This window comes from Bos indicus x Bos taurus, chromosome 9, assembly GCF_003369695.1.
Source record: "Bos indicus x Bos taurus breed Angus x Brahman F1 hybrid chromosome 9, Bos_hybrid_MaternalHap_v2.0, whole genome shotgun sequence".
Classification (NCBI taxonomy): domain Eukaryota; kingdom Metazoa; phylum Chordata; class Mammalia; order Artiodactyla; family Bovidae; genus Bos; species Bos indicus x Bos taurus.
The window spans coordinates 102,048,238-102,073,386 of record NC_040084.1 but is presented as its reverse complement, the minus strand read 5'-3'; the positions used below and the strand labels follow the sequence as shown (position 1 = coordinate 102,073,386).

General features: G+C 50.5%; 1 protein-coding gene across 1 annotated transcript in view; it reads left to right on the top strand.

Moving 5' to 3' along the window:
- Positions 1-1,896: 1,896 nt before the first annotated feature.
- Positions 1,897-25,149, top strand: part of RPS6KA2 (ribosomal protein S6 kinase A2) — a 336,121-nt gene continuing 312,868 nt past the window's right edge. Inside the window, exons 1-2 of the mRNA XM_027552024.1 lie at positions 1,897-2,336; positions 6,237-6,299. Of these exons, the coding sequence (XP_027407825.1) occupies positions 2,274-2,336; positions 6,237-6,299 (126 nt within the window). The 5' untranslated portion in view covers positions 1,897-2,273. The remainder of the gene's footprint in view (positions 2,337-6,236; positions 6,300-25,149) is intronic.

The window sequence follows — 25,149 nt, the reverse complement described above, 5'->3', positions numbered from 1 at the left end:
CTGCAGTCCACCGGGTCGAAAAGAGTGGGACATGGTTTAGCGACTGAGCAACAACAACCGTGACCTTTTAAGTTATGCCCCAAATTACCTTAATTGGTGAACACATTGGAAGCCTTCACTCTCTCCATCCATCAGTGAATGTCACCTCTGAAGATAGACAATACTGCTATTACTTTTATTTTGAGTAAAAATACTTACTGGCCCCATTATGAAGAAAGATAAAGTGACTTTTGTAAATTCACACTAAGAATGGAAACTTTTCTGTTAATTCGGACTATATTTTCCCTCTGAAACATGCAGGGTCTGGAATTTGAGCTAGTTTGTGGTCATTGTTGGGGCTTCCCTAGTGGTTCAAATGGTAAACACTCTGCCTTCAGTGCAGGAGACGTGGGTTCAACCCCTGGGTCGGGGAGATCCCCTGGAAAAGGGAATGGCAACCCACTCCAGTACTCTTGCCTGGAGAATCCCATGGACAGAGGAGCCTGGTGGGCTACAGTCCACGATTTGCAGAGTCAGACACAACTGAATGAGTGGTTATTGTTGGTTTTTTGTTTTTCTAACGAATTGGATTTCTTTGTGATTTTTATAATGATGAAAAGGACAAAGATATTATTGGTAAGTTTTGGAAGCAGTAAGGCATTTCTTAGATATTTTTTCCCCAGAGTAATTTGCTATAGTAATGTAATAGTAATAGTAATTTGCTATAGAAATGAATACTTATTCCAGAAGCAACATTAAATTGTATTAGACTTTACCACCATTTCCCAAAGGAGGAAACCAAAAATCACATTAGCCTTAGAAATCTGGAGAGATGAATGTATTTCCACGTGCTGATATCTTTTATTCTAAGACAGAGACGGTGTGAGGAAAAGTACAAAGACCAAAATGAGAAAAAAAGAGAGACCCAAAGGAGGGAAATGTTCCCTTAGAAAATCGCACTCCTGGCTTCCCTTCTGCAGGAAACTGGGATCACAGAGCCCCAGCTGACTCAGCCGGACTTCACTTCCGGTTCTGCCACTGGGGGCCGTGTGACTCTGGGCTCGGTCCTTCTCTCTGAGCCTCAGGGTTTTCTCGTCTACCAGACGGGATGGTGAAATCCGCATCACATAGGACATTAAACAAGACGCTGTTCTCGGTGCACAGAGCGTCCTCCCTGCAACTTAGCAAACGTCTGATGTGTGTAACCGCCCCTCTCCCCAGTCCTTGTTCCGAGTCCAGCAGGATCCTTGTTCTGAGCCCCTCGCCTGGGAGTTGACCCGCCCAGCACTTCTCATCCTGTCTCCCAAGACCAGCAGGGCTGCCAGCTCCCGAGGTGCGGAGGCCGCCGGCCTGCCCCAGGACGGCCTTGGCTGGAGCAGGACTAGCCGCAAGCCGCGGCCCCGGCCCCCCCAGCCCCACCTCCTTTCCTTTTCCCTGGAGAGGGAGTGCTTCCCTGATGCTTGGGGGGTCGAGGGGGGGCACCCAGGCCGAGGTGCTGCCCCAGTTGCCCCTCCAGCGGCAGTTCTCTAATGCAGAGTCTCTGAAACGCTGGTGCAGGAGAAGCAGCTCGCGAGCACCTGGCCTCTGGCCTTGGACGCCCCTAGGGTCCCCGCTGGCTGCAGGTGGTTGTAGGGGGCTCAGCGCAGTCCTTGGCGAAGGGAGGGGTGTGTGCACGCGTGTGCACGCGCGCGTGCGAGGGGAGGGAGAGGGCAGAACCTGCCGCACGGCCCCCTCCTCGCCACCCCTCCTCCCCCAGCCCTCGTTGCTATGCGGTTTCTATGGCAGCAGCATCCTCAGACCCAACTTTCACCCGTCGTTTAAAGCCAATTAAGGTAAAATGGTGGGGGGAGGGGGAGTGGCCGCTCCGGGGAGGGGGCGAGGCAGCGAGTCCAATCTGAGGCCGAGCCGGCGCGCACTCCGGGAAAGTCGCAGCGCGCATCCCGAGGCTGCAGCCTGCCTCCTCCTCCGGCTCGCAGCGCCGGCCAGCGGGAAGCGGCCGAGCCCCTGGAGCAGCCCAGGGGTGGCGTGACGACCGTCGGGGGCGAGGACACGCCGGCGGAGCAGCCACACTGAAGACCCCCGGCTCCCTCCCCAGCCCCCGGGCCCGAGGACCGGGACCGGCGCCCGCGGCCGTCCCAGCAGGACTGCGTCCTCGCCGGCTCCCTTCTTCCAGCGCCGCCCGCCTCTGCCTGCGCTCCGGCATCCTGTCTGGATCTCTGCACTGCTTGGCGCCTCCGGTCATTTGCTTTCTTCCTGTCCATACTTGATCTTGATCGGAGGGAAAGTTTTCAAACATGCCCATTGCACAGTTGCTGGAGCTATGGAAAAAGATAGAGGTGGAGCCCATGGAAATAGAGGTGAGTCCAGAGAAGGAAAGTGTGGTACTTTTTCTACAGTATCCTTAAAAACCCTAACTCTGCGGCCAGTGGGCAGTCTGTGTACTCTAAAGAAATCATATTTATTGAGCGACTACTATGTGGTAGAGTCTGGGATGTTTAATTAGTATAGGTGTGTGTGTTGTGTTTATATACACATATAAACTGTACATATGTGTGTGCACACACACCCACACAAGGCGTGTGTGTGGTGTAAATACATGAATGAAAATGAATGAAGAAAAAAATGGCTGCTCTTCAGCCAAACTTCAGGATGCATCTTAGAGTGTGTGCCTTAAAAGAGTCTCCCTGCTTTCAGACTAAGCTACATCAGTTTATTTCCTTCAACAAGTGGCTTTAAATTATAAGCCCTCCAACTGCTACAGTGAAGGATGAAACCAGAAGGCGAAGCAAGTGATGAGCTCTGCTTTAAAACACAAGGCGTAGATGATGCAACCTTAACCGGGTGCGTGTTTGAATAAAGAGGAGAGACTGAGGATGAAAAGATAATGAAATGCACATGTCAGCGGCCCGCCCACAGGGCTGCCTGGCAGGTGGGAGGCAGGTGTGGTTCTGCTTGACTTGTGCTACCCTAGGGACGCAGAGCTCTCCTTTCTTGGAATTTCGTTTGTTTAGTTTGAATTCTAGAACATCAACGTATATTTTTCCTGGAAGAGAAAGTTCCCCAAAGTTATTAAGTCTATTGAATTATTTAATATACCTGTGCTGTGTTTACAGCAACTCAAATCACATTTATAAATGGTGAATTTTAGTAACTGACCAAACCTTTACAAAATCCAGCCTTTAACTTTTGCCTTATCTCGTACATCCTGCATCGTGTCTGTAAGTTCAATTCTTCCTGGTTTACGTGTTTTATAAATATATTATTTATATATATATATACTATGTGTTGAGACATTAACGTAATTTTGAACAGAAAGAGAGATTCTGTTTCAGAAGAGAATTTAGTTAATATTTTATATTTAATGCTTTTTTGGAAGCCACACTAACTTATTAATGCCTGGGGTGTGTATATTGGTCAGAGGAGCTTGTCAAGCCTGGCACAGATATGAAGGCCAGTTCTTCGATGGAGCACCTAAGTGAGAGGCGATGACCCCATGGGTCAAGGCTATTGATTATTCTTTCTGCACACGAGACTGTTCTCAGCAGTGACAGCAATACCTTAGAAAGAACCTCTCACTCAGCAGGCTGCCAAATCAAGTTTATTTTTTCTTTTGAGAAAGGTTTGGGTTTTTAACAAGTTGAACTAATGACTTGAATTAATGATGGACCAAAAGGCCCATTCCTATCTCTGGTTGCTTTCTGAGCCCCTCCTGGTTACCTGAACTCTGTTCGTGGTGGTGGGGGGGCCCAGCTGGTGCCCCTCAACATCCGAGCCCCACGGAGGAAGCCTTTCTGTCGGGGGAGGGTTAGTCAGGGGGCTTAGAACGCAGTGAGGAGTGGAGGAGGCTTGGAGCACATCTTCTGGGACTCTGGACACTGTATTGTGGCCAGTGACCCAAGCTCTGGACAGCAGCTTGTGCTTTAGATGTTTCTAAAATTGAAAATACACCAGCAATAAATATACTCACATTATTAGAAATATATATAACATGATCTTAGAAAAAGCTTGCAATCTGGAATAATCCGAAGCACCGTTGGTTGAGAGACTGCATGGCCTCGCCACCCCACAGAGAGGGCACCTTTATAGAAGTCTTTGAGGTTCATGTATATGCAACAACAAATAATAAAAATCGGATAAATTTAAAGGTCCTGAAGCAAAAGAAATTTTCTTCAGGCTTCCTGGGTGAATGTCTTGGGATTGTAAACCCTGAGGAAGTTAAGACAGAGCATTCAATCTCTGTTTATTTGGGACCCAGAAGTGAGAGCTCTTTCTACAGAAAGATTAACCCTGAAATATTAACCCTGAGATATTTCACGGTGTCAGGAAAGCGTGAGATCTATTTTGGACCCAGAGGCTGATTTTGTTTCCCAGTTTGGCACATGTTTTATGCTGTGTGATACTAAAAAAACTCCCACATCAAGGGATTGGGCAAAACTAGATGGAGTCCATTTGACCTCTGAACTCCAAGTGTCACAAAATCCTTGCATAAAAGGTGTGATTTTCTATGAGGAAATTGCTATATGATGCCAGTGCTTGCGTTGTTTGCTTTTACACCATTTAACAGAACCAGATGTTGGTTTTCCGGGGGTAGTGATCAATGCTCTAGGTTTTGATTCTAGGTTTTTCCTGCCTTCATGAGTTACTTCCCCTCTAATCTCTTTTCTCATCTGCAGTGAGAGGGAACTGAACTAAGTTGGATTTGAGGGTCACTGGACTAGAGAATCTTTATAAAAATCCTTATGTAGAATCCCTATATGTCCTTATAAAAATCGACCCTGCTTCAGCACACAAACCAGGGGAAGTTCATTTGACTGTCTAAGAAAAGTGTTTGTGGTTTATGAATTGTTTTGAGGTATTTGGAAGGCGTGTTTTGCCCATGAATGAGGCATGTTGACAAGGAAACATGTGCTAGTTAAAAAACTGGGCCCTCTATAAAACCCCAGAAGAAGCTGGCCCCGAGATAAGCACAAAGTATTGTGTGAACAGGAGGAGAGGGGACGACGGAGGATGAGATGGCTGGATGGCACCACCGACTCAATGCACATGGATTTGGGTGGACTCCGGCAGTTGGTGATGGACAGGGAGGCCTGGCGTGCTGCAGTTCATGGGGTCGCGGAGAGTCGGACACGACTGAGAGACTGAACTGAGCGGATTGTGTGAATGGTGTGTCAGCAAGTTAGACACACACACATCTTCAGAGCAGGACTTTTCCATCACTGCTGTCAGCAGGGGTACCGTGCCCAGGGTGGGCTCCAGGGGACGGGGTGTGGCTGGGGAGTGAGGACTTGGGTGCGGTGGGGAAGGCAGGGCAGCACCAGCCCAGGAGGCCCAGCCAAACCATCTGGTTTGTCCTTCAGAGGACCCAACGAGATTTTTCCTTCCGAGGTGTCATCACGCGTTAGAGAGAGGAGAAACCCTGTTTTTCAGCAATGCAGATCAAACATGACTCCTGAAGTTCCCAGCCTAGCTTGTACAGTGACGATGATCTCATGGCTGCTGGGCTGGAAATGAAACTAGAAATGGTTTGACAGCAGCCAACTCTGAGCACCCGCCACACGCCAGAGCTGGGGCGGACTGCTGTGAGGTCTTATTTCCCTGAATTCTGTCTGTGTCTCCAAGAAGCAGATATACTTATGTCCCTGATTTTCTGTATGGGGAAACTGAGGTTTGGGTTAAGCAATTTGCCTGAAGTCATTAAGTGGGAGGCAAAGCTCAGACACAGACCTTTCTGTTCAAGGCCTACCCTGCAGAAACACGACACTATGATTTTATGATTTGGGACTTGGCTCTCTCTGGTTTAATTCGCTCTCTAAGCTTTGGCTCGAGACTGTGGTTTTGTTCCACTCTCACGGGCTGGCTACAAAGCCTCCCTGTGACCTGTTTCTGTCCTCACGCCCGAGACTTTCGGGGCCGTGTAAATGCACACCCTCGCCGTGCTGGTCAGGGAGTTATATAAACCACCTGCTTCTCCTTTCGGTTGTGGTGTCAGACGTGCACAGTTGGCTGATCTGGTGATTTGTCATTGTGGATATAAACACTCACTGCCTCATTTGCCTCCTGTTACATAAAGGGTCTGTCTCTGGCATGAAGCCTCGTAGAGTTTCAATTAAATTCAGGTGGAGAGGGGCCCTGATGCCCTTTCCGGGTCCTAGGGTCCAGTACCGAGCATCTAGTTCGTCCTCTGCATTGATCGCCTGCATGATGCTGTTTACAAGAACACTGGCTAACTGCGCTTCACGTGTCTCTCTTGTTGTCAGACCACCGAAGAGGACCTAAATCTAGACGCAGAGCCCACAGAAGACGCTGTGGAAGAAGTGACTGTGAGTGTTTTACTATTTGGGGAGGAGGGTGGGTGGAAGGAGGAAATGAAAGCTTGAAATTAGTGGTATTTTAGTGAAATGTGTGTATATACATACATGTACACACACACACGTACCCATATGGGTTGTGTACATATTATAGTCAATAATTTCCCGCAAAAGGGATACTTAGAACACAGGAAGAAAAATTACCACCCAAGGTGAGATTTAGAGTCTTCTCGTGTGGACTTTTTAAAGGAGAAATGACAAGTCATTATCAATTAAGACACGCAGGGAAAATAGAGAAGTGAGGGATCACTCTCACCTGCCAGAGGTCATGTCACATAGCCTCTTAGAACATCTGGGAGGTGTTGTTTGGGAGGTGTTGTTGGGGCCATGGGAGAAGGTGGATCCCTCTGCAGCCGGGTGGGAGCAGGCGGGGGACGCCTGGGCCGAGGACCGAGGGCCGAGTGGGTCCTGGGTCAGAGCGATGGGGTGCTGGGCGGGGCTGGGGGCGGAGCAATGGGGTGCTGGGGGAGGAGCGATGGAGAGCTGGGCAGGGCTGGGGGGAGGAGCGATTGGGGTGCTGGGCGGGGCCAGGGAGGAGTAATGGGGCACTGGGAGGGGCTGGGGAGGAGCGATGGGGCGCTGGGGGGTTGGGGAGGAGTGATGGGCGCTGGTGGGGTGGGGCAGGGCAGAGTGATGGGGTGCTGGGCTGGGGCGCTGGGGGGAGCGGAGAGGAGCGATGGGGTACTGGGTGGGGCCGGGGCAGAGTGATGGGGTGCTGAAAGGTGGGGGCAGAGCGATGGGGTGCTGGGGGTTGGGGAGGAGCAATGGGCGCTGTGTGGGGTGGGGCAGGGTGGGGCAGAGCCATGGGGCGCTGGGCTGAGGCGCTGGGGAGAGCGGAGAGGAGCAATGGGGCACTGGGTGGGGCCGGGGTGGAGTGACGGGGTGCTGGGGGCGCCTGGACTCTGACGTCCAGGGAATCTTTGGTGTATTTCCGGCAGGGAGATTGCTGAGGCCCTTCAGTCGTCAGCTTCAGGAGACAGGCTCCAGGGTGCTCACGGTGGCAGCCAAACTGGCACCACGACTGACTGTGCACCAGGATCCCCTCGAAGGGCTTGGTAACTCACAGAACCTGTTACATCACTAACTGTAGTTACTTCCTAAGGTCTCCTGGTCTCAAACTGTCTTATCCTCAGCACTTCCGCGGAGAAGGCAATGGCATCCCACTCCAGTACTCTTGCCTGGAAAATCCCGTGGATGGAGGAGCCTGGTGGGCTGCAGTCCATGGGGTCGCAAAGAGTCCGACATGACTGAGCGACTTCCCTTTCACTTTTCACTTTTATGCATTGGAGAAGGAAATGGCAACCCACTCCAGTGTTCTTGCCTGGAGAGTCCCAGGGGCAGGGGAGCCTGGTGGGCTGCCGTCTCTGGGGTCGCACAGAGTCGGACACGACTGAAGTGACTTAGCAGTAGTAGTAGCAGCACTTCTGATGCAAATGTAGGTGCTAAGTTGTTGCAGGAGTGCAGGAAAGTCGACTGAGCTCTTGAAGTTACTTTTGATAACAGAACATGAGGTAGAGGAATGTTTCCTGTTTCCCGGTGTCACCTTGTCCAAATGACAGAAAGGCAGCCTGCCTGTGACTCTTAGTAAATGAAGAGTGGTTAGGAGTGTCTGCCTCCTTGAAGCCCTTGTGGCTCAGATGGTAAAGCATCTGTCTACAATGTGGGAGACCTGGGTTCGATCCCTGGATTGGGAAGATTCCCTGGAGAAGGAAATGGCAACCCACTCCAGTGTTCTTGCCTAGAAAATCCCATGGATGGAGGAGCCTGGTGCAGGCTACTGTCCATGGGGTCGAAAAGAGTCGGGCACGACTGAGTGACTTCACTTCACTGGGAGTATCTGCAGGACACAGGCTGATGAGTGGATGCATTTGTAAAGTTTGTGGGGAAACGGAAAGACACTGGGCCCAGCCTGTCAGTGGCTGCTTCTGAGAGATGATGCTGAAAACCCCAGGCTCCAATCCAGCAGCGGGGAAGTGACCCAGGGGTCCTGAGCGGGTGTCTGACGTTTTCTGGGGCCAGGTTTCCCGCGTACGTCCTCCTCAGCCTTCAGAGCAAAAGATCCTTGGCTCAGATAAATGAAATCAGATGGCAACAGAGTTGGGCATGAGGGCCTCACACTCCTTGCCAGTCTGAACGTGTGTGATGACTAAAAAAGTCTTATTTCGGAAAAAATATCCACCTCCACAACAGTTTGTTCATTCAGTCAATCAAGAATGTTTACTGGTGGCCTGTGGGTAAGACCTCATGCCTTGCATGGAAGGAGGAGCAGATGAGCAGGACTGTCTGTGATGGCCCCAGCCTTGCTGCGCCTTTTACTGATACAGTTCTTACGTGTGGAATGTTCTTCACGTGTGTGTGTGTGTGTGTGTGTGTGTGTGTAAAGTGTAGGACATTTTATGCAAAAATGTGGGACATTTTATGCAAAAGTCCATCTAGTCAAAACTATGGTTTTTCCAGTGGTCATGTATGTATGTGAGAGCTTGACCATAAAGAAGGCTGAGCACCAAAGAATTGACGCTTTTGAACTGTGGTGTTGGAGAAGACTCTTGAGAGTCCTTTGGACTGCAAGGAGACCCAACCAGTCCATCCTAAAGGAGATCAGTCCTGGGTGTTCACTGGAAGGACGGATGCTGAAGCTGGAAGCTCCAATACTTTGGACACCTGATTTGAAGAGCCAACTCATTGGAAAAGACCCTGTTGCTGGGAAAGATTGAAGCTAGGAGGAGAAGGGAATGAAAGAGGATGAGATGGTTGAATGGCATCCCTGGCTCGACGGACATGAGTGTGAGCAAGCTCCAGGAGTTGGTGAAGGACAGGGAAGCCTGGAGTGCTGCAGCCTGTGGGCTTGCAGAGTCGGACACGACTGAGCGACTGAACAACAGCAGCAAACGCACAGGTGTCTTCAGAGGTGACTCGTGTCCAGTTGTACCTCACGCCCTGGTTCCGTCCAACCTCTGGAAGAAGGGCTCTGGTGAAGGTCGAGATCAAAGATTGAAATCAAGACAGGGAGTCGGCATCAGAAGCTGGGAGCGTCTGCGACCTACCTTCTCCTCAGCTCTGCCGAGGGAAGACCTCCTGTCTCCGAGGTCTTGCGGGGGCTCTGTATAAACTCAAAGGAAGGTGACTCTTCATGAGAGTCCACGTGACACATCAGAGGCCGTCAGCCTTTGTGTCCTGGAGAAAAGCAAAAGAAAAACGAAACCAAACTGCCTCAGCAGATCCCACTAGGAAATACCCCGTCAGCTGCTGTTTGAGGGGTTCCTGGAAGGGGCTTGTCAGCAAGAACACTCCGGGAGTTGGTGATGGGCAGGGAGGCCTGGCGTGCTGCCGCCCATGGGGTTGCAAAGACTCGGACTCAACTGAACCGAACCGAGGCCCCTGCTCTTCGGGGTCTGGTGGTCCTGTGCCTTGCTGCTTTTGGCCTGGTGTGTGTAGCAGGACCGTGGAAATGCTGGGAAATGAGGACACCAGAGAGAGTCAGGGCTTAAGGAAGAAGCACCTGCCTCGCTGGGCTGGGCACTGTGGTACGGAGCGGGGGCCTCTGGAGGGTGAGACCAGGGGTGACCGTAGCCTCCTGACCTGCACGCAGGCCCCATCAGTCATCTGGGGGAAGGACGTGGAGTATCCAGGATGAGCCTCTGAGCCGAGGTCAGCAGCAGCCCCTGTATCCCTGCTCCATCCCTGACCTCTGTGTCCAGGTGCTGCAGACACACGGGGGGCGGGGGGGGGGGTGGCAGGGGGCGGTTTAGGCGAGTTTCTGACTTCACAGAATGCCCTGTGGAAAACACTAGAACGTGTATATATTTTTTAAAGTGCTTTGATTTCAGGGTTCTGTTTATTAATAACGGTCATTTTCTTGTCTGGTTGATCTTTAGAAACCAGGTCCAGAGAAGCCACCCCCAGCATTATCGTGGTTTCCCCTTATTTCCTTGTGACTCTTGGGGTGTTCGCCTCTCCCGCTGAAACTGTGCTGGGTTTTCACAGCAGAGATGATTCTGGCACCTCTGAGGCAAAACAGAGCCGGGAGGGCGGCAGCCCTGCTGCCAGCCTCAGTTGGCAGGAGAGCACTCTGCAGGGAGCATAGAGACCTGCCCTGAGGGATCGGCAGGGGGATGACAGCTCTCGGCCCAGTGAGGATGCTGGAAGATGGGGCACCAGCGGCCCGGCCCCGGCATCTCCCCAGGAGCCAGGGGACCAACGGGACCGCCTCCAGGCAGGTGTTCTTCGAATCCCTAGCATCTGTCAACGTGAACTCCTTCAGTGACCAGCCTCCTGATTTCCCAACAGCTGTAGCTTGGACGTCCCCAGTTCTCAGCCAGGGGCGAGGGGTGAGAAGCAAGGCAGGGGTGAAATTTCGGGGAGCCCTTCAATCTTGAAGGAGAGACAAGCCAAGAGTGTTTTCAGAGCCCTTGGGACTAAGTCACGGTAGCAGCAGGCTCTTGCCCAGGTCAGGGTTCAGCCACCTGTGCCCGGGTCACCCGCAGACGTCGACAGATGGCCTCTTACCTCTTGTCCTGCCCTGAGAATCTAGACAGTTTCATTGTTCCTTAAAAAAAAGAAAAAACAATCCAAACTGGATTGAATAGAAGTGAGACAAGAAGAATAATGAAGGCTCAGAACTGATAAAGCAATTACAAGCAGTGCAATTACAGCTTGAAAAGATAGCTGGGAGTTTGAAAAGAGATGGATGAGTCGATCTTCCCAGCCTGCTTGTTACCTGCCATCAATGTGTCTTTACAGAACCCACCTGTCTCCGAAGCTGGAGTTGGCGAAGGCACGTTGGCTACGTCACCATTCAGATTTGTCCAGAAGAAGGCAGGAACTCTCATCCTTACAGGAATTCTAGAGAAGAGCATTATAAGCATAATGCATTTGGAAGAAAGGCTAACGTGACTAAGCCTCTGCAGTTCCCATGGGCATTTAAATGCCCTGCGCGGTGGTAACAGTACCGTTGGCTTCACCAAGCGTCAGCACCTACTGGGGCAGACACGAAGGAAACGGTGAGATTTGGGGATGAACGTTGGTAGAGCGTGTTTGATGTGTCAGTGGTAATTATTTGCAAGGATCGACACGAGACAAGAAGCCCAGCTCCCATTGTCAGCAGCCATGGGTCCCTTCGGTTATCACATCATCTCTGAAGCGTTTGCCGCGATCTCTGTCGGACACAGAGGACAGCTTGCAGCTATTTTCGGTTTCTGCGATCCTCGTCTTTCTGCTTCTGTAGCAAAGTCAGCAGAAGTGCGCTTCCGAGTACTGCCTCTCTGGGAACAAACTGATTACTTAGTTCGTGCTGACGTCATCTAGAACCCTGGGCACGCATGGGGCCCTGTTCTGCTGTCTGAGAACAGTGGATTGGTGGGGTACATAGTCCTGCAGAGCAAATTGTTCACACCATTCAGGGCGTGGGCTCTGGCCCTGTGAACCAGCCAGCCATCTGCAGCTTCCTGACCGCCCGGGGGCCAGGGTATTTCCTGCCAGCACAGTGACTTCATGGGTGGTCTCACCAGGAGAAGGTGCCCACCTGGTCATGTGTTGAGATGGTTGCTGAATCATGAAGCAAAATTGAAGTCACTCAGTCGTGTCCTACTCTTTGTGACCCCATGGACTGTAGCCCACTAGGCTCCTCTGTCCATGGGATCTTCCAGAGAGTATTGGAGTGGGTTGTCACTTCCTTCTCCAGGGGATCTTCCCGTCCCAGGATTGAACCTGGGTCTCCTGCATTGCAGGCAGACACTTTACCGTCTGAGTTACCGGGGAAGTCAAAGCCGCCCTCTCCATGTGGTTGAACACACAGCAGTGGGGCTGGAGGAAGCTCTGGGGTCGCCTTGGGGAGTCCTTTAGGGCCTCCTGTGTCTTATCCCCCGAGGAATGATGGTGCACCTCTGCCTGCAGAGGAAACCCGAGGATGTGCTGAAATAAGAGCCCTGCTTTTGGTGTATCTGACTGATGTCATCTTCCATCTTCCTAAGACCAAGAAGTGGGTGGCAAGTCTGTTATTTTCCCCGTTTTTCAGGTGGTGAAATTGAGGTATCAGAGATGATGTAATTTGCTTATTATAGCAGAGAACCAACGAAAAAGGGAATTTCAAACCAAACTCTTTCTGCTGACTTATTTTCTCTTCCTAAATCTCAGAGGTTAGGTGGTGGGTTTTTGGCTGATGGACTAAGGGCCCGGGGGTCAAAGGCTTTGCTCCGTCCTGTCCTCTGGGTTTAAAGCAAGGTTACAGGTGCGTTGGGAACCCTGCCCGCGTCTCTTTTCTGTGGCCACACTGGGGTCAGAGACTGTGTCACCATGCCCTGTCACTGGGCTTCTCTCTCTTTTTCTCTTTTTAAAATTCTCTCTCCTCCCTTCAATTTGCTGCGGTTGCTCATTTGCTCATTCGTGTCCAACTCTCTGCGACCCCATGGACCACAGCACGCCAGGTCCCAGAGTTTGCTCAAACTCCTGTCCATTGAGTCAGGGATGCCATCCAACCATCTCATTCTCTGTGGTCCCCTTCTTCTCTTGCCCTCAATCTATCCAATGAGTCTGCTTTTTGCATTTGGCTACGTTGGCCAAAATATTAGACCTTCCAAATCTCTTCAAACTAGGAAAATACAAAACTTGTTCTTTTTTTGTGTGCATGAAAAGCATGGGGGAACTTGAGCCAGAGGTGCTGTTGAAAGATACACACCCTATCTCTGCTTTTTTGGCTGATATCTCTGTCATGGGTGGGATGCATTACTGACTTAATGAATCACAGAAGTTTCTTGTACTTTATTGATATCAAATGGATCATTTAAATAATTACAGTAAGAGAGGATATATATAGAGAGAGAGAGTGAATTTTCCTCCTTGATAATGCTGTACATGTGTGGGTAAGGTTCAAAGTATCAGAGAGAAAATCATGTCGCTTCTTATCCTTTGGATATTTTGAAGAAATAAAAAGTCAAACAAATCCCCCAAAACGCTTACTTTTGTAACACAGATGCAGCTGGGAACTGGGTGTGGAGACACAGACTGCAATTCGTGTGAGTCATAAAAATCTCCAGGGAATCATTAAGACCATTTTTTTCTGAGATGTGGTACCAAAACAGCCCACAGTGCCAAGTGAATGTTGAGTGAGCGCCTGGCTCCTTGCGGGAGACTCCTCCCCCACAGTCCCTCTTCCTGGCTCCTGGGAGGGAGGGTGGGGAGGACTCCCCCAGGGGCCCAGACCCTCCGACCCTGAGTCAGGTCTCACCTTCCGTCTCCGGCAGAATGAACGGAGCGAGGGCAGGTAACATAAGCAGAGAAGCCGAAAGGATTTTGAGTCTGGATTTGAAGATGCAGACACACAGATGCCTGTTTTCACAACAACGGGATAAATACAAGGGGGTGCTTTCTAGCGTCCTCCTGGGAAGATGGGAGGTCTCAGGCGTACCCAGGCGGGTGGGGCAGGCCGCCTCTGGCATCACAGCCCCCGGGATACTCTCCCGGCCAGCCCCCGCCCCCAGCCCGCCCTCCCCCACCGCGGTTATCTCAGCGAGCGTCTGCTGAGCAACAGCTCTGTGCCTGGCGCCGGGCCGGCTCCAGTGATTCAGGGACTCACGTGAGCGAGGCAGACGAGAATCTCTGCACCTTACGCTCTAGTGTTCCTGCAAGTAAACAGCTAGCTAACGGGGCGTTCCGCGTGGCGGCGGGGGCTGTGGAGAACCGGAGCAGACGTACAGAGCGCCGGGGTGGGAGCACGGGTTAGGGAGGACCTCGCCCAGCAGGTGGGGTTGAGGTTAGGAGGTAAATGACGTTAGAGACCAGCCCCTACCCGAACCGAAGGCAGATGATTCAAGGCCGAGGAGGTCTGGGCGGACAGGGGCTGAGGGAGCAGGCGGTGCTGGGAGGGGGCGCGGAGGCCCGCAGGTCTCCGGACTTCATTACAGTTTCTCTGGGACGGCACTGGTGACTCCTGAGCAGGAAAGTGGTGCGTTGGCATTGAGGTTTTTCAAGCACACTCTCTCTGGTTGTTGGTCAGGAAGCAGGGAGTTTGGGGGAAAGAGTGAGGTCAGGGAGCCGGGTTAGGAGGCGGCAGGGGCCCCGCGAAAGGTGGTGGTGTCTGGGCGCAGGGCCCACGGCTGGCACCGAGTTCCTGCTGAGCCTCCTCTGCCCGCTGTATCGCGGGCTCCTCTCCTGGGCCGCGGGGGAGGTTCCACGGATGCTGCGGCTTGCACAACTGATGTTTAGTTTCCTGCAGTTTTGGCGGCTGGAAATCAGGTCAGGGTATCAGCGGGCTGGTTCCTCCCGAGGCGGGGAGGGCGAATTCCCCCAGGCCTCTGCCCCAGACCCTGCGGGCTGCCCCGGTCCGTGGGGTTCTGGGACTCGTGGACGCATCTCAGGTTTCTGCCTCCGTCTTCACGTGGCCTCTCCCCATGGGCGTCTCACCTGGCCGTCTTCTCCTGAGAACACCAATCATTTCAGATCTGGGCCCACCCTGATGACTCTTGTCCCATCTAATGACACCCACAGAGACCCTGTTTCCACACAAGGGCACGTCTTAAGTCACTGGGGTTTGGGCTTCGACAGATCTCTGGGCGACAAGTTTCAACCCATAACAAATATACTCGGGACACTCAGTTTCGTTGGTCTGCTGTGTCTGGTCCAAGTCTTTGCCAGAAACCCTGCTTTTTCAATCAAGACATAAACACACAAAATGCACGGGGACTGGATTTCCGTAGCCGTCTCCGCTCAGACCCTGGCCAGGCCGTGTGCTGAGTCCCCATCTACTGTGCTCCGCCTCCACACGCTTCCATGCAGGGGACTCTGGGTTGCTTCTGAGACTTGCTGCGCAAGGGCACCAGAGCCCCCAAGACTTGGGCCACCCCGACCTCGCAGTGCTGGGGGCGCCTAGTTTGGGAGCAGAGAACACTTTGCTGTGGTTTTGTTTGTTTAGGAGAATTGATAACCACAATACAGAATATACAGTGATATATTGATGAAAACGATGCAGAAAGTTACTGTAAACGTAACTACTGAGTCACAGGGGAATAAAAAATAAAGACACAAGTGAAAGAACGCTGGGACTTGGCGCTCAAGCAGCTCCGGCAGATGGCTGTGTCAGCTTCCGGTTGCTGCGGTAACAAGTGACCACAAACTTGGAGGCTGCAAGCACCATGGATTTATTACTGTACCATCCTGGAGGTCAGAAGTCCTACAGTCTAGGTGTTGGCAGGGCCGTGTTCCGTTTCCAGAATCAGCGTCCTTGCTTTTCTAGCCTATGCTCGTTGTGTAGTTGCTCAGTTGTGTCCGACCCTTTGCGACCCCAAGGACGGCAGGACGCCGGGCCTCCCTGGCCTTCACTGTCTCCCAGAGTTTGCTCAGACTCATGTCCGTGGAGTCAGTGATGCCATCGCACCATCTCTTCTAGCCTCTGGAGACACCTGAGCTCCTTGGCGTGTTGCCCCTCAGCAATGGCATCGCTCTTTCTCTGACCTGACCCTCCCACCACCCCACAAGGACCCTCGCGATGGTATAAACCATTCACATGATCCAAGGTACTCACCCCACTTCAGGATCCTCGACTTAAACACATCTTCAAAGTCCCTTTTGCCTGGAAGGGCACATGTCCAGCTCTGGGGCTTACTTACCTCATGGGAATCTTGGGGTGCCATTATTCTGGCCACCCTGGTGGCACCCCTGTGGGACAGCTGGCCTGGTAGCCCCCAGATCTGAAACAGAAGCCTGTGGGTCTACATAAGGGACGTAGCAACGGATGTAATGCACACTTCTAGCTTGGGTCCTGATTTGAAGAAACCGACTCTAAAACATATTTCTTGGGACAATTAGGTGATTTTGAATGTGGACTAGGTAACAATTCTGTTAATTTTTTTGGTTAATTTTTTTGTTACTCTTTTTTGCTAAAGTGTTTTTAGGTGAAGTATGTAAACCATGCATTTCACTCAAATATTTCAATGTGCCTCTCTCAAGAACAAGAATGTTTTCCTATGTAAACACATCACCCGTTGTGACTGGCAGGTTGATGCTTTCATCCTGCCTTCCCCAAAACCATTGATTTAGGAAGGTCAAAAGCACTTCATTTTATAAGTTAAAAGCTACCCACCCTTCTCTCCATGTGATTTTGCTTCCTTGAAAAAATCAATCTAGCTAAATTGTACCTCTGTTGGACAGGGCATTGATTTCTACCTGTTAATTTTAACAAAGAGGGTTAGCTGCTGACCTCACAGGAGGCTTTTTAAGACAGAGCTGCGCAGCCCATGAATCAGGCCTCCGTGTTTACCGCGTAGGAAGTTGGGGTTTGTGACCTAGAGCCTTTGCCCAGAGTTCCTGCTCTTGCAGAGTCAGCGCTGGTTTGTGTGCCTTGAAAGCAAAAGTAAAACCTAGCTCTTGATCTAACTGTGAAGTCGGACAAATTCTGCTTTTCGACTGTCAGTTCTTACATGCAAGGTTTATTTAATTCTGAAGGGAGAATCACTTGGATAGATTATTGGTAAAAGGCAAGCAAGCCAAAAATCAACAGTGAAGGGCTTGGACCTCATTCCACCTACGATGTAGAAAAGCATAGAGAACGTTGCCGACAATGAGGGAAAGCTAGGTAACCTGCAAAGTCCTGGCTTTCCTTGAACCCATCAGAGCGCAAGGCAGCCTGTGGCAAGGCACCCGAAGGATGACAGGCCCATTCCAGGAGGGTGGGGGCATGATCTGCTACCTATTCTACCTACCCGGAAAAGGTAGAAGATGCAGCAGCAGCCACCGTGAAAATGGGTGAAAACAAACAGCTGAGTATGGGCTCATGCGCCAGCCTGAGGTCAGGGCGCCCACTCTGCGCGTGCGTCCTCCCCAGGGCCTTCCCTGGAGGTGTGTCAGGGTCTGGGAGCCCACTCTGTGCTCGCGTCCTCCCCAGGGCCTTCGCTGGAGGTATGTGAGGGCCTGGGAGCCCACTCTGCGTGCGCGTCCTCCCCAGGCCTTCCCTGGAGGTGTGTGAGGGTCAGGGCGCCCACTCTGTGCTCGCATCCTCCCCAGGCCTTCCCTGGAGGTGTGTGAGGGTCCTGGAGCCCACTCTGCATTCGCGTCCTCCCCAGGCCTTCCCTGGAGGTGTGTGAGGGTCAGGGCGCCCACTCTGTGCTCGCGTCCTCCCCAGGGCCTTCACTGGAGGTGTGTGAGGGTCCGGGCCTGCCTTTAGGGAGCCCCTCAGTGTGCACAGCACAACCCCCCACCCAGCTCCTGATGCAGGAGCCTCAGCCCCTGGGAATGGGAAGGAAGTCCTCCTACACCCTGGCCCTGGCAGGACCTGCGTGTGGGAAAACACAGAAGCTGTAGCCAGCAGCTCTGTGAGAGGGTCAGGAGCTCCTCCCTGCTCCAACTTCAGTACACTGGCAATAAAAATTGGATAGAAATTAAAATTATATATCATGCATCCCAACCCTGTAACACAGAGGGATAAATCCAGCAAAATACATGCAGGGTTTGTATGTGCACGCTAAGTCACTTCAGTCGTGTCCAACTCTTTGCAACCCTGTGGACGGTACCTCGCCAGGCTCTTCTGTCCATGGGATTTCCCAGGCAAGGATACTGGAGTTGCCATTTTTTCCTCCAAGTGTTCTTCCTGACCCAGGGATCTAACCTGCGTCCTTTATGTCTCCTGCATTGGCAGGCAGGTTCTTTACTACTAGGTGTGGGAAGGCCCTGAGAACAATAAAACACTGTTGAGAGATTAAATAAAACTAAAATGATGAAGGGGTATACTACATTCATGGACAAGAAGACTCCATATTAAGGTGTTCATTTTCCAAAGTGATTTTGAGATGCAATGCAATACCAACTGAAATCCCAGGTTTTTCCTCTTTTAAATAAAATTTATTTTTTAGAGCAGTTTTAGGATCACAGCAAAATTGAGCACAGAGTACAGCGTCCCTAAATACCTCCTCCCCCACCCACATGCACAGCACCCCCACTATCAACACCCCCCATCAGAGGGGGACATTGTTACAGTGATGAGCCTACTCGGGCATGTCCCAATCACCCCCAAATCCAGTTTGCATTAGGGTTCACTTTTGGTGTTTACATTCTGTGGACTTGGAAGATAATGTGAAATGTAAAGTGAGACGTACTCATCCCTGTATCACACAGAGTGTTTTCACGGCCCTGATGATCCTGTGTGCTCTGACTACCCATCCCTCCCTCCCCGCTCACCCCTGGCAACCACTGATTTTTTTATTGTCTCCATCAGTTCAGTTCAGTCACTCAGTCGTGTCCAACTCTTTGCGACCCCATGAACTGCAGCACGCCAGGCCTCCCTGTCCATCACCAGCTCCCAGAGTCCACCCAAACCCACGTCCATTGAGTCGGTGATGCCATCCAGCCATCTCATCCTCTGTCATCCCCTTCTCCTCCTACCCCCAATATTTCCCAGCATCAGAGTCTTTTCCAATGAGTCAGCTCTTCGCATCAGGTGGCCAAAGTATTGGAGTTTCAGCTTTAGCATCATTCCTTCCAATGAACACCCAGGACTGGTCTCCTTTAGGATGGACTGGTTGGATCTCCTTGCAGTCCAAGGGCCTCTCAAGAGTCTTCTCCAACACCACAGTTCAAAAGCATCAATTCTTCAGCGCTCAGCTTTCTTTATAGTCCAACTCTCATATCTAGCCTTGACTAGATGGACCTTTGTTGACAAAGTAATCTCTCTGCTTTTTAATGCTTTTTCTCTGCTTTTTAATATGCTGTCTAGGTTGGTCATAACTTTCCTTCCAAGGAGTAAGTCTCCATAGTGTTCCCTTTTCCAGAATATCATGTAGTTGGAATCACACAGAAAGCAGCCTTTTCAGGTTGGCTTGTTTCATTCAGTAATATACATGCAAGCCTCCTCCATATCTTTGCATGACTTGATGGTTTGTTTTTGGCGCTGAATAATAGTCTATTGTCTGGATGGGCCACAGTTCACTTACCCATTCACCTACTGAAGGACACCTTGGATGCTTCCAAATTCTGGCCATTATGAATAAAGTTGCCATAAACATGGTGTGTGGAGTTTGTATGGATCTAAGTTTCCAACTGGGCTTCCCTGGTGGTTCAGCGATAAAGAATCCACCTACCAATGCAGGAGACGTGGGTGTGAACCTTGGTTCGAGAAGATCCCCTGGAGAAGGAAATGGCAACCCACTCCAGTATTCTTGCCTGGAGAACCCCATGGATGGAGGAGCTATGGTCCACGGGGTCACAAAGAGTCAGATGCGACTGTGTGCACATACACGGTCTGTCTGTCCATCTATCTATGTGTCTCTCCATCAATCTGTCCATCATCTGTTATCTATCTGTGTATCTATTATTTATCTCTCCATCCATTATCTATATATTATCTTCACTTGAGTATCTATCTAGCTACCCATCCTTTCATCTGTCCACCTATTTATCTATATATCAGTCTATCATCTACCGAACCACCCACAGGTAACCACATATTTATGAGGCTGTGTCTTCATGTGTGTGTACATGGTGGAATACAGTTTGCTTGAAATGTTTTCTGTTGCAGTTGCCATTCTCAGTTTTGGAGTTTCTCTCTATGGCCTTTAGCTACTTGACTAGGCATTGGAAGACGAGGGTGAACATCGCAGGGACAGAGCAAAGAGAATGCGTGCTCTGAGGGGGCTCCCACCGGGAAGGATGACGCTTCTTCTGTTGGAGGAAGCCCACCCCCCACCCCCCCGTCAGGAGACGCAGAGAAAAGCAAGGGGGTCAGTTCAAGGGGCTTTGCTCTCATTTTGTGTAAAGTTGATCCCTTTTCTTTGGTCAGTGGGCGGGGCAGTGGGGGGAAGGGGAGGCGTCTACACCTCATTAACCTGAAACTATCAACCAGATTGAGGTGATGGGGAAATGACAGCAGAGAGAGAAACAAAAGATAAATATGTACCAGCCGTCTTCCCAACTCTGAAAGGTGGGCTTGGAATTCAACACTGAGCTTCCTGCAAAATGCGCTAGTTGCTTATTTGTGTCCGACTCTTTGCAGCCCCACGGACTACAGCCCACCAGGCTCCTCTGTCCAGGGGATTCTCCAGGCAAGAATGTTGGAGCCGGTTGCCATTTCCTACTCCAGGGGATCTCCCCGACCCAGGGATTGAACTGGGGTCTCCTGCATTGCGGGCAGATTCTTTACTGTCTGAGCCACCAGGGAAGGCTGGAGGTTGAGGCAAAAAGGGAGACATGACCAGTGATGCAATTCACAGCATCTACACATCAAAACACAGGCGTGGGCAAGAACACAGCCTTGCTCAGAGCCGTGGCTGAGGGTAACTCTTCCTTCTCACGCCCATCAAGGGTGTCCTGCGTAAGGCAGTGGAGGTCATGCTCAGAGGTAAACCCCCACAGTGAAGATAGCGTTGAATTCTCTATACATCCTTCCTGCAGTATCTATAGATATAATCTGAGAATGTATAGAGAAACAGAGGTCAGTGAACAGTTTCATGCGGTCAGGCCTGTGGTATTAATAATGCCAACCGAATTCAGGGGCAACTTCATATCTTGTGGAACAGTGCGTGGGTGGAACACATTTCCGGCCATCTCTGAGGAATGGGACTTACCCGCTAAGCTTCTGTAAGAGCCAGAGTTCCGTGCATGCAGGAGGGTGGCAGAGTCCTTGCTGAATCGTGCACACCTGACTCGAATCCTTGACCTTCCTTTCTGAGGACATGGGCTCAGGTTCCCCATGGTGTTAGCACCCTGCTCAGGACACAGTAACCACACCAATATAAGTTCTATTTGTCTTTATGGAATGTTGTAATATTATATGGACTGAGCATCCTGAGTGTATCAGAGCTGTGGTGACTGTCAACAGGTCCTTGACAAAAACTAGTTTTTTCTGTTTCCGCAGAACAGACAGAAATCACAAAGATAAATACAGATTGACGTGGAGTTGATTTGGAGCAAACAAGAGAAAAATGGGCTACGCTCCACTTATTCCAGCCACTTAATAGCATTTACATCTGTTTTCCTCGTTAAAACTTAAAATACCCAGCAACCTAGAACATTTGCCAAAGAGAGCATCTATTTATGTCCAAAGTGTTATTAATGACTCATTGTTGTATTTGCCTTGATTCATTCTTTCAGGTTAATTTAATTCTGATTTCTTTGTTTTCTACTCAAGATTGTTAAAGGCAGGACAAGAGGGTGGCAGCCGTGCCAAGGGCTCTGGTCTTTCTTGCTGGAAGGTTTCCTTTGCAGGGTCTGGGGTGCCTCCCCTGACACCAAGGTGAAGTCTGACTGAGTCCAGGGCTGGGGGGTCTCTTCACCCACACTCCACCTGAAATAGGAGTTCCAGGTTACCTCCTTGTGGAAAACTCTGCCTTCTGCACGGTGCCGGCTCCCTGGACTCAGGGGTGGGGGCTGCACGGAAAGCAGTGGGCTCACCTTGGCTTCTGTTCCCTGGGTCTGGGCTCCTCCCTTCCCAGGTCGGCAGGTGCGCACAGCTTTCCGGGGTCCACCCAGGTCCTCCAGCGCAGGCTTCCCCACCCACTTGGAGGTGCAGCAGGTCGGCAGGCTGCGAGGGCCCGGGGCGGTGGGACCACCAGGCAGCTGATGGTGCAACGTGAGTGCTGCTTTGGTTTATCACTGTGCAAATGGGACGGGTTCACAGGCACACACAGGTGCACACACACCCAGAGAGACTTGACTTGAAACCAGATTAAGTAAGTTCCATTTCAAGTGTGGTCAGGAAATATGTCCCTGGAGCATCTTCAGTTCAGTTCAATTCAGTCGCTCAGTTGTGTCCGACTCTTTGCGACCCCATGAACTGCAGCACGCCAGGCCTCCCTATCCATCACTCCGAGTCCACCCAAACCCATGTCCATCAAGGCAATGATGCCATCCAGCCATCTCATCCTCTGTCATCCCTTTCTCCTCCTGCCCTCAATCTTTCCCAGCATCAGAGTCTTTTCCAGTGAGTCAACTCTTCATCAGGTGGCCAAAGTATTGGAGTTTCAGTTTCAACATCAGTCCTTCCAATGAACACCCAGGACTGGTCTCCTTTAGGATTACTGGTTGGATCTCCTTGCAGTCCAGGGGACTTTCAAGAGTCTTCTCCAACACCACAGTTCAAAAGCATCCATTCTTCGGTGCTCAGCTTTCTTTATAGTCCAACTCTCACATCCATACGTGACCACTGGAAAAATCATAGCCTTGACTAGACACACCTTTGTTGGCAAAGTAATGTCTCTGCTTTTTAATATGCTGTCTAGGTTGGTCATAACTTTCCTTCCAAGGAGCAAGCATCTTTTAATTTCATGTCTGCAATCACCATCCGCAGTGATTTTGGAGCCCAGAAAAATAAAGTCTGACACTGTTTCCCCATCTATTTGCCATAAAGTGATGGGACCGGATGCCATGATCTTCGTTTTCCGAAGGTTGAGCTTTAAGCCAACTTTTTCACTCTCCACTTTTACCTTCATCAAGAGGCTCTTTAGTTCTTCACTTTCTGCCATAAGGGTGGTGTCATCTGCATATCTGAGATTATTGATATTTATCCTGGCAATCTTGATTCCAGCTTGTGCGTCTTCCAGCCCAGCGTTTCTCATGATGTACTCTGCATATAATTTAAATAAGTAGGGTGACAACATACAGCCTTGATGTACTCCTTTTCCTATTTGGAATCAGTCTGTTGTTCCATGTCCAGTTTTAACTGTTGCTTCCTAATCTGTACACAGGTGTCTCAAGAGGCAGGTCAGGTGGTCTGATATGCCCATCTCAGAATTTTCCACAGTTTATTGTGATCCACACAGTCAAAGGCTTTGGCATAGTCAGTAAAGCAGAAATAGATGTTTTTCTGGAACTCTCTTGCTTTTTTGATGATCCAACAGATGTTGGCAATTTGATCTCTGGTTCCTCTGCCTTTTCTAAAACCAGCTTGAACATCTGGAAGTTCATGGTTCACATATTGCTGAAGCCTGGCTTAGAGAATTTTTAGCATTACTATACTAGCGTGTGAGATGAGTGCAATTGTGCAGCAGTTTGAGCATTCTTTGGGATTAGAATGAAAACTGATCTTACAGAGTGAAACTCTGGTTCTTCCTGCTGACGCGGCCCAGGGCTCCCTGGCTGGATGGGCTGTGGGCTCATCTACTTAGTGGCAGAGGCGGCCCTTGTTCCAAAGCAGGTTTGTTTTGGTTGAAGCTGCACTTCGGTCACTGCTCCATGCACAGCACTTGTGACTTATTTATTGATTTATTTATTTTCTATAAACATTCTGTACACAACTCCCAGAGCTTCTGCACAAAAGTTTCTCCTGGATGTGTTGATGTGTGTGTGCAAGTACGTGGGTGCACACACACACACACAGTCACACACACTCACACTGACACACACTCTACCTGAGGTGGAATTGCTGGACAGCGTGTACATGGAGAATGCGGTTGTTCTTTAGGACAAACACCACACCATCTTCCAAGCCCCCTGTGCTGGTCTATACACCAAGATCAAGGCACAGGAGATACTGGGGCTCTTCACACTCTCCCATGCTTGGTATAGTCAGACTTCTAATTTTTTTGCCAATTACATAGGTAGAAATTGCATTTCTCAGTCAAACAAAGTTCACCTCACTCTGTATGTTTAGTGGCCACAAAAGTCTCTCCGGTGAGATGCCTCTTCCTGTCCTCTGTGCTGCATAGTTTGTTTTTATATAGAAATTTACTCAGGAAGATTTTAAGTGGTTGCAAAGTCAGGGGACCAGTGTAGTGGACCTCTCTGACCCGCGGCCCAGCTTCAGCAAACATGACTCACAGGAGACCTTGTTGACGCCCCACCCCGCTCCTGAGCCCAGCTTCTTCAGGTCGTTTTGAACAGAGTCACTGCCACATCATTTCAGCTACAGCTGTTGCAGGAAGTGTCTCTAAACATAAGGTCACTCTTTAAAAACACTCACACACGTGTGCATATAACCACAAGACCAGCCTAGTGAATGAAAACTTATAATTTGTAAGTATCATCGAATGTCAAGTCTTCAGCTTTTCCCGGTTATCTGGCTTTTAACAGCTTGCTTGGATTAGGGTTCAGGTGAGGTCGCATCTTGTGACCGGCTGACGGTCTCTTGTTGTCGTTGCTGTTCAGTCGCTCAGTCGTGTTCGACTCTTTGCCACCCCGTGGACTGCAGCACGCCAGGCTTCCCTGTCCTCACCTTCTCCTGGAGTCTGCTCAACCTCATCTCCGTTAAGCGGGTGATGCCACCCAACCATCTCGTGCTCTGTTGCCCCTTCTCCTCCCGCCTTCAGTCGTCCCAGCATCCTTTCTAGGCTCTTAGCAGGTGTCCTCCACTCTCCCCCAGTAGCTTATCAGACACCTCCAACCTGGGGGACTCATCTTTCGGTGTCATATTTTTTTGTCTTTTTACAGTTCATGAGGGTCTTCCGGCAAGTATCCTGGGGTGTTTTGCATCCCCTCCTCCAGTGGATCATGTTTTGTCCGACCTCTGCACTGCGACCTGTCCGTCTCAGGTGGCCCTACAGGGCATGGCTCGTAGCTTCACCAAGTTACACAAGCCCCTTCACCACCACGAGGCAGTGATCCATGAAGGGGACAGGTCTCTCAAGTCTCACTTAATTTGTAATCTCTTTCCCATCTGTTGTCTTTCTTGTCTGCTTCTTTGCTAGAGAATCTGGATCACTTGTCCTGTTTCCAAAGTACTGAATCTTGCTCGTGATGGTGCCCTTGAATGTGTTCCTCTGTCCCCCGTGTTTTCTGTAATTTGTAAGTTGGATTGTGAATCTCACTGATATCCTGGTTTGATTTTCTCATCTGTTGTGAAGACCTCACAAGTGGGGGGTCTGTGTTCTTATCGGGGATGCTTGACAAC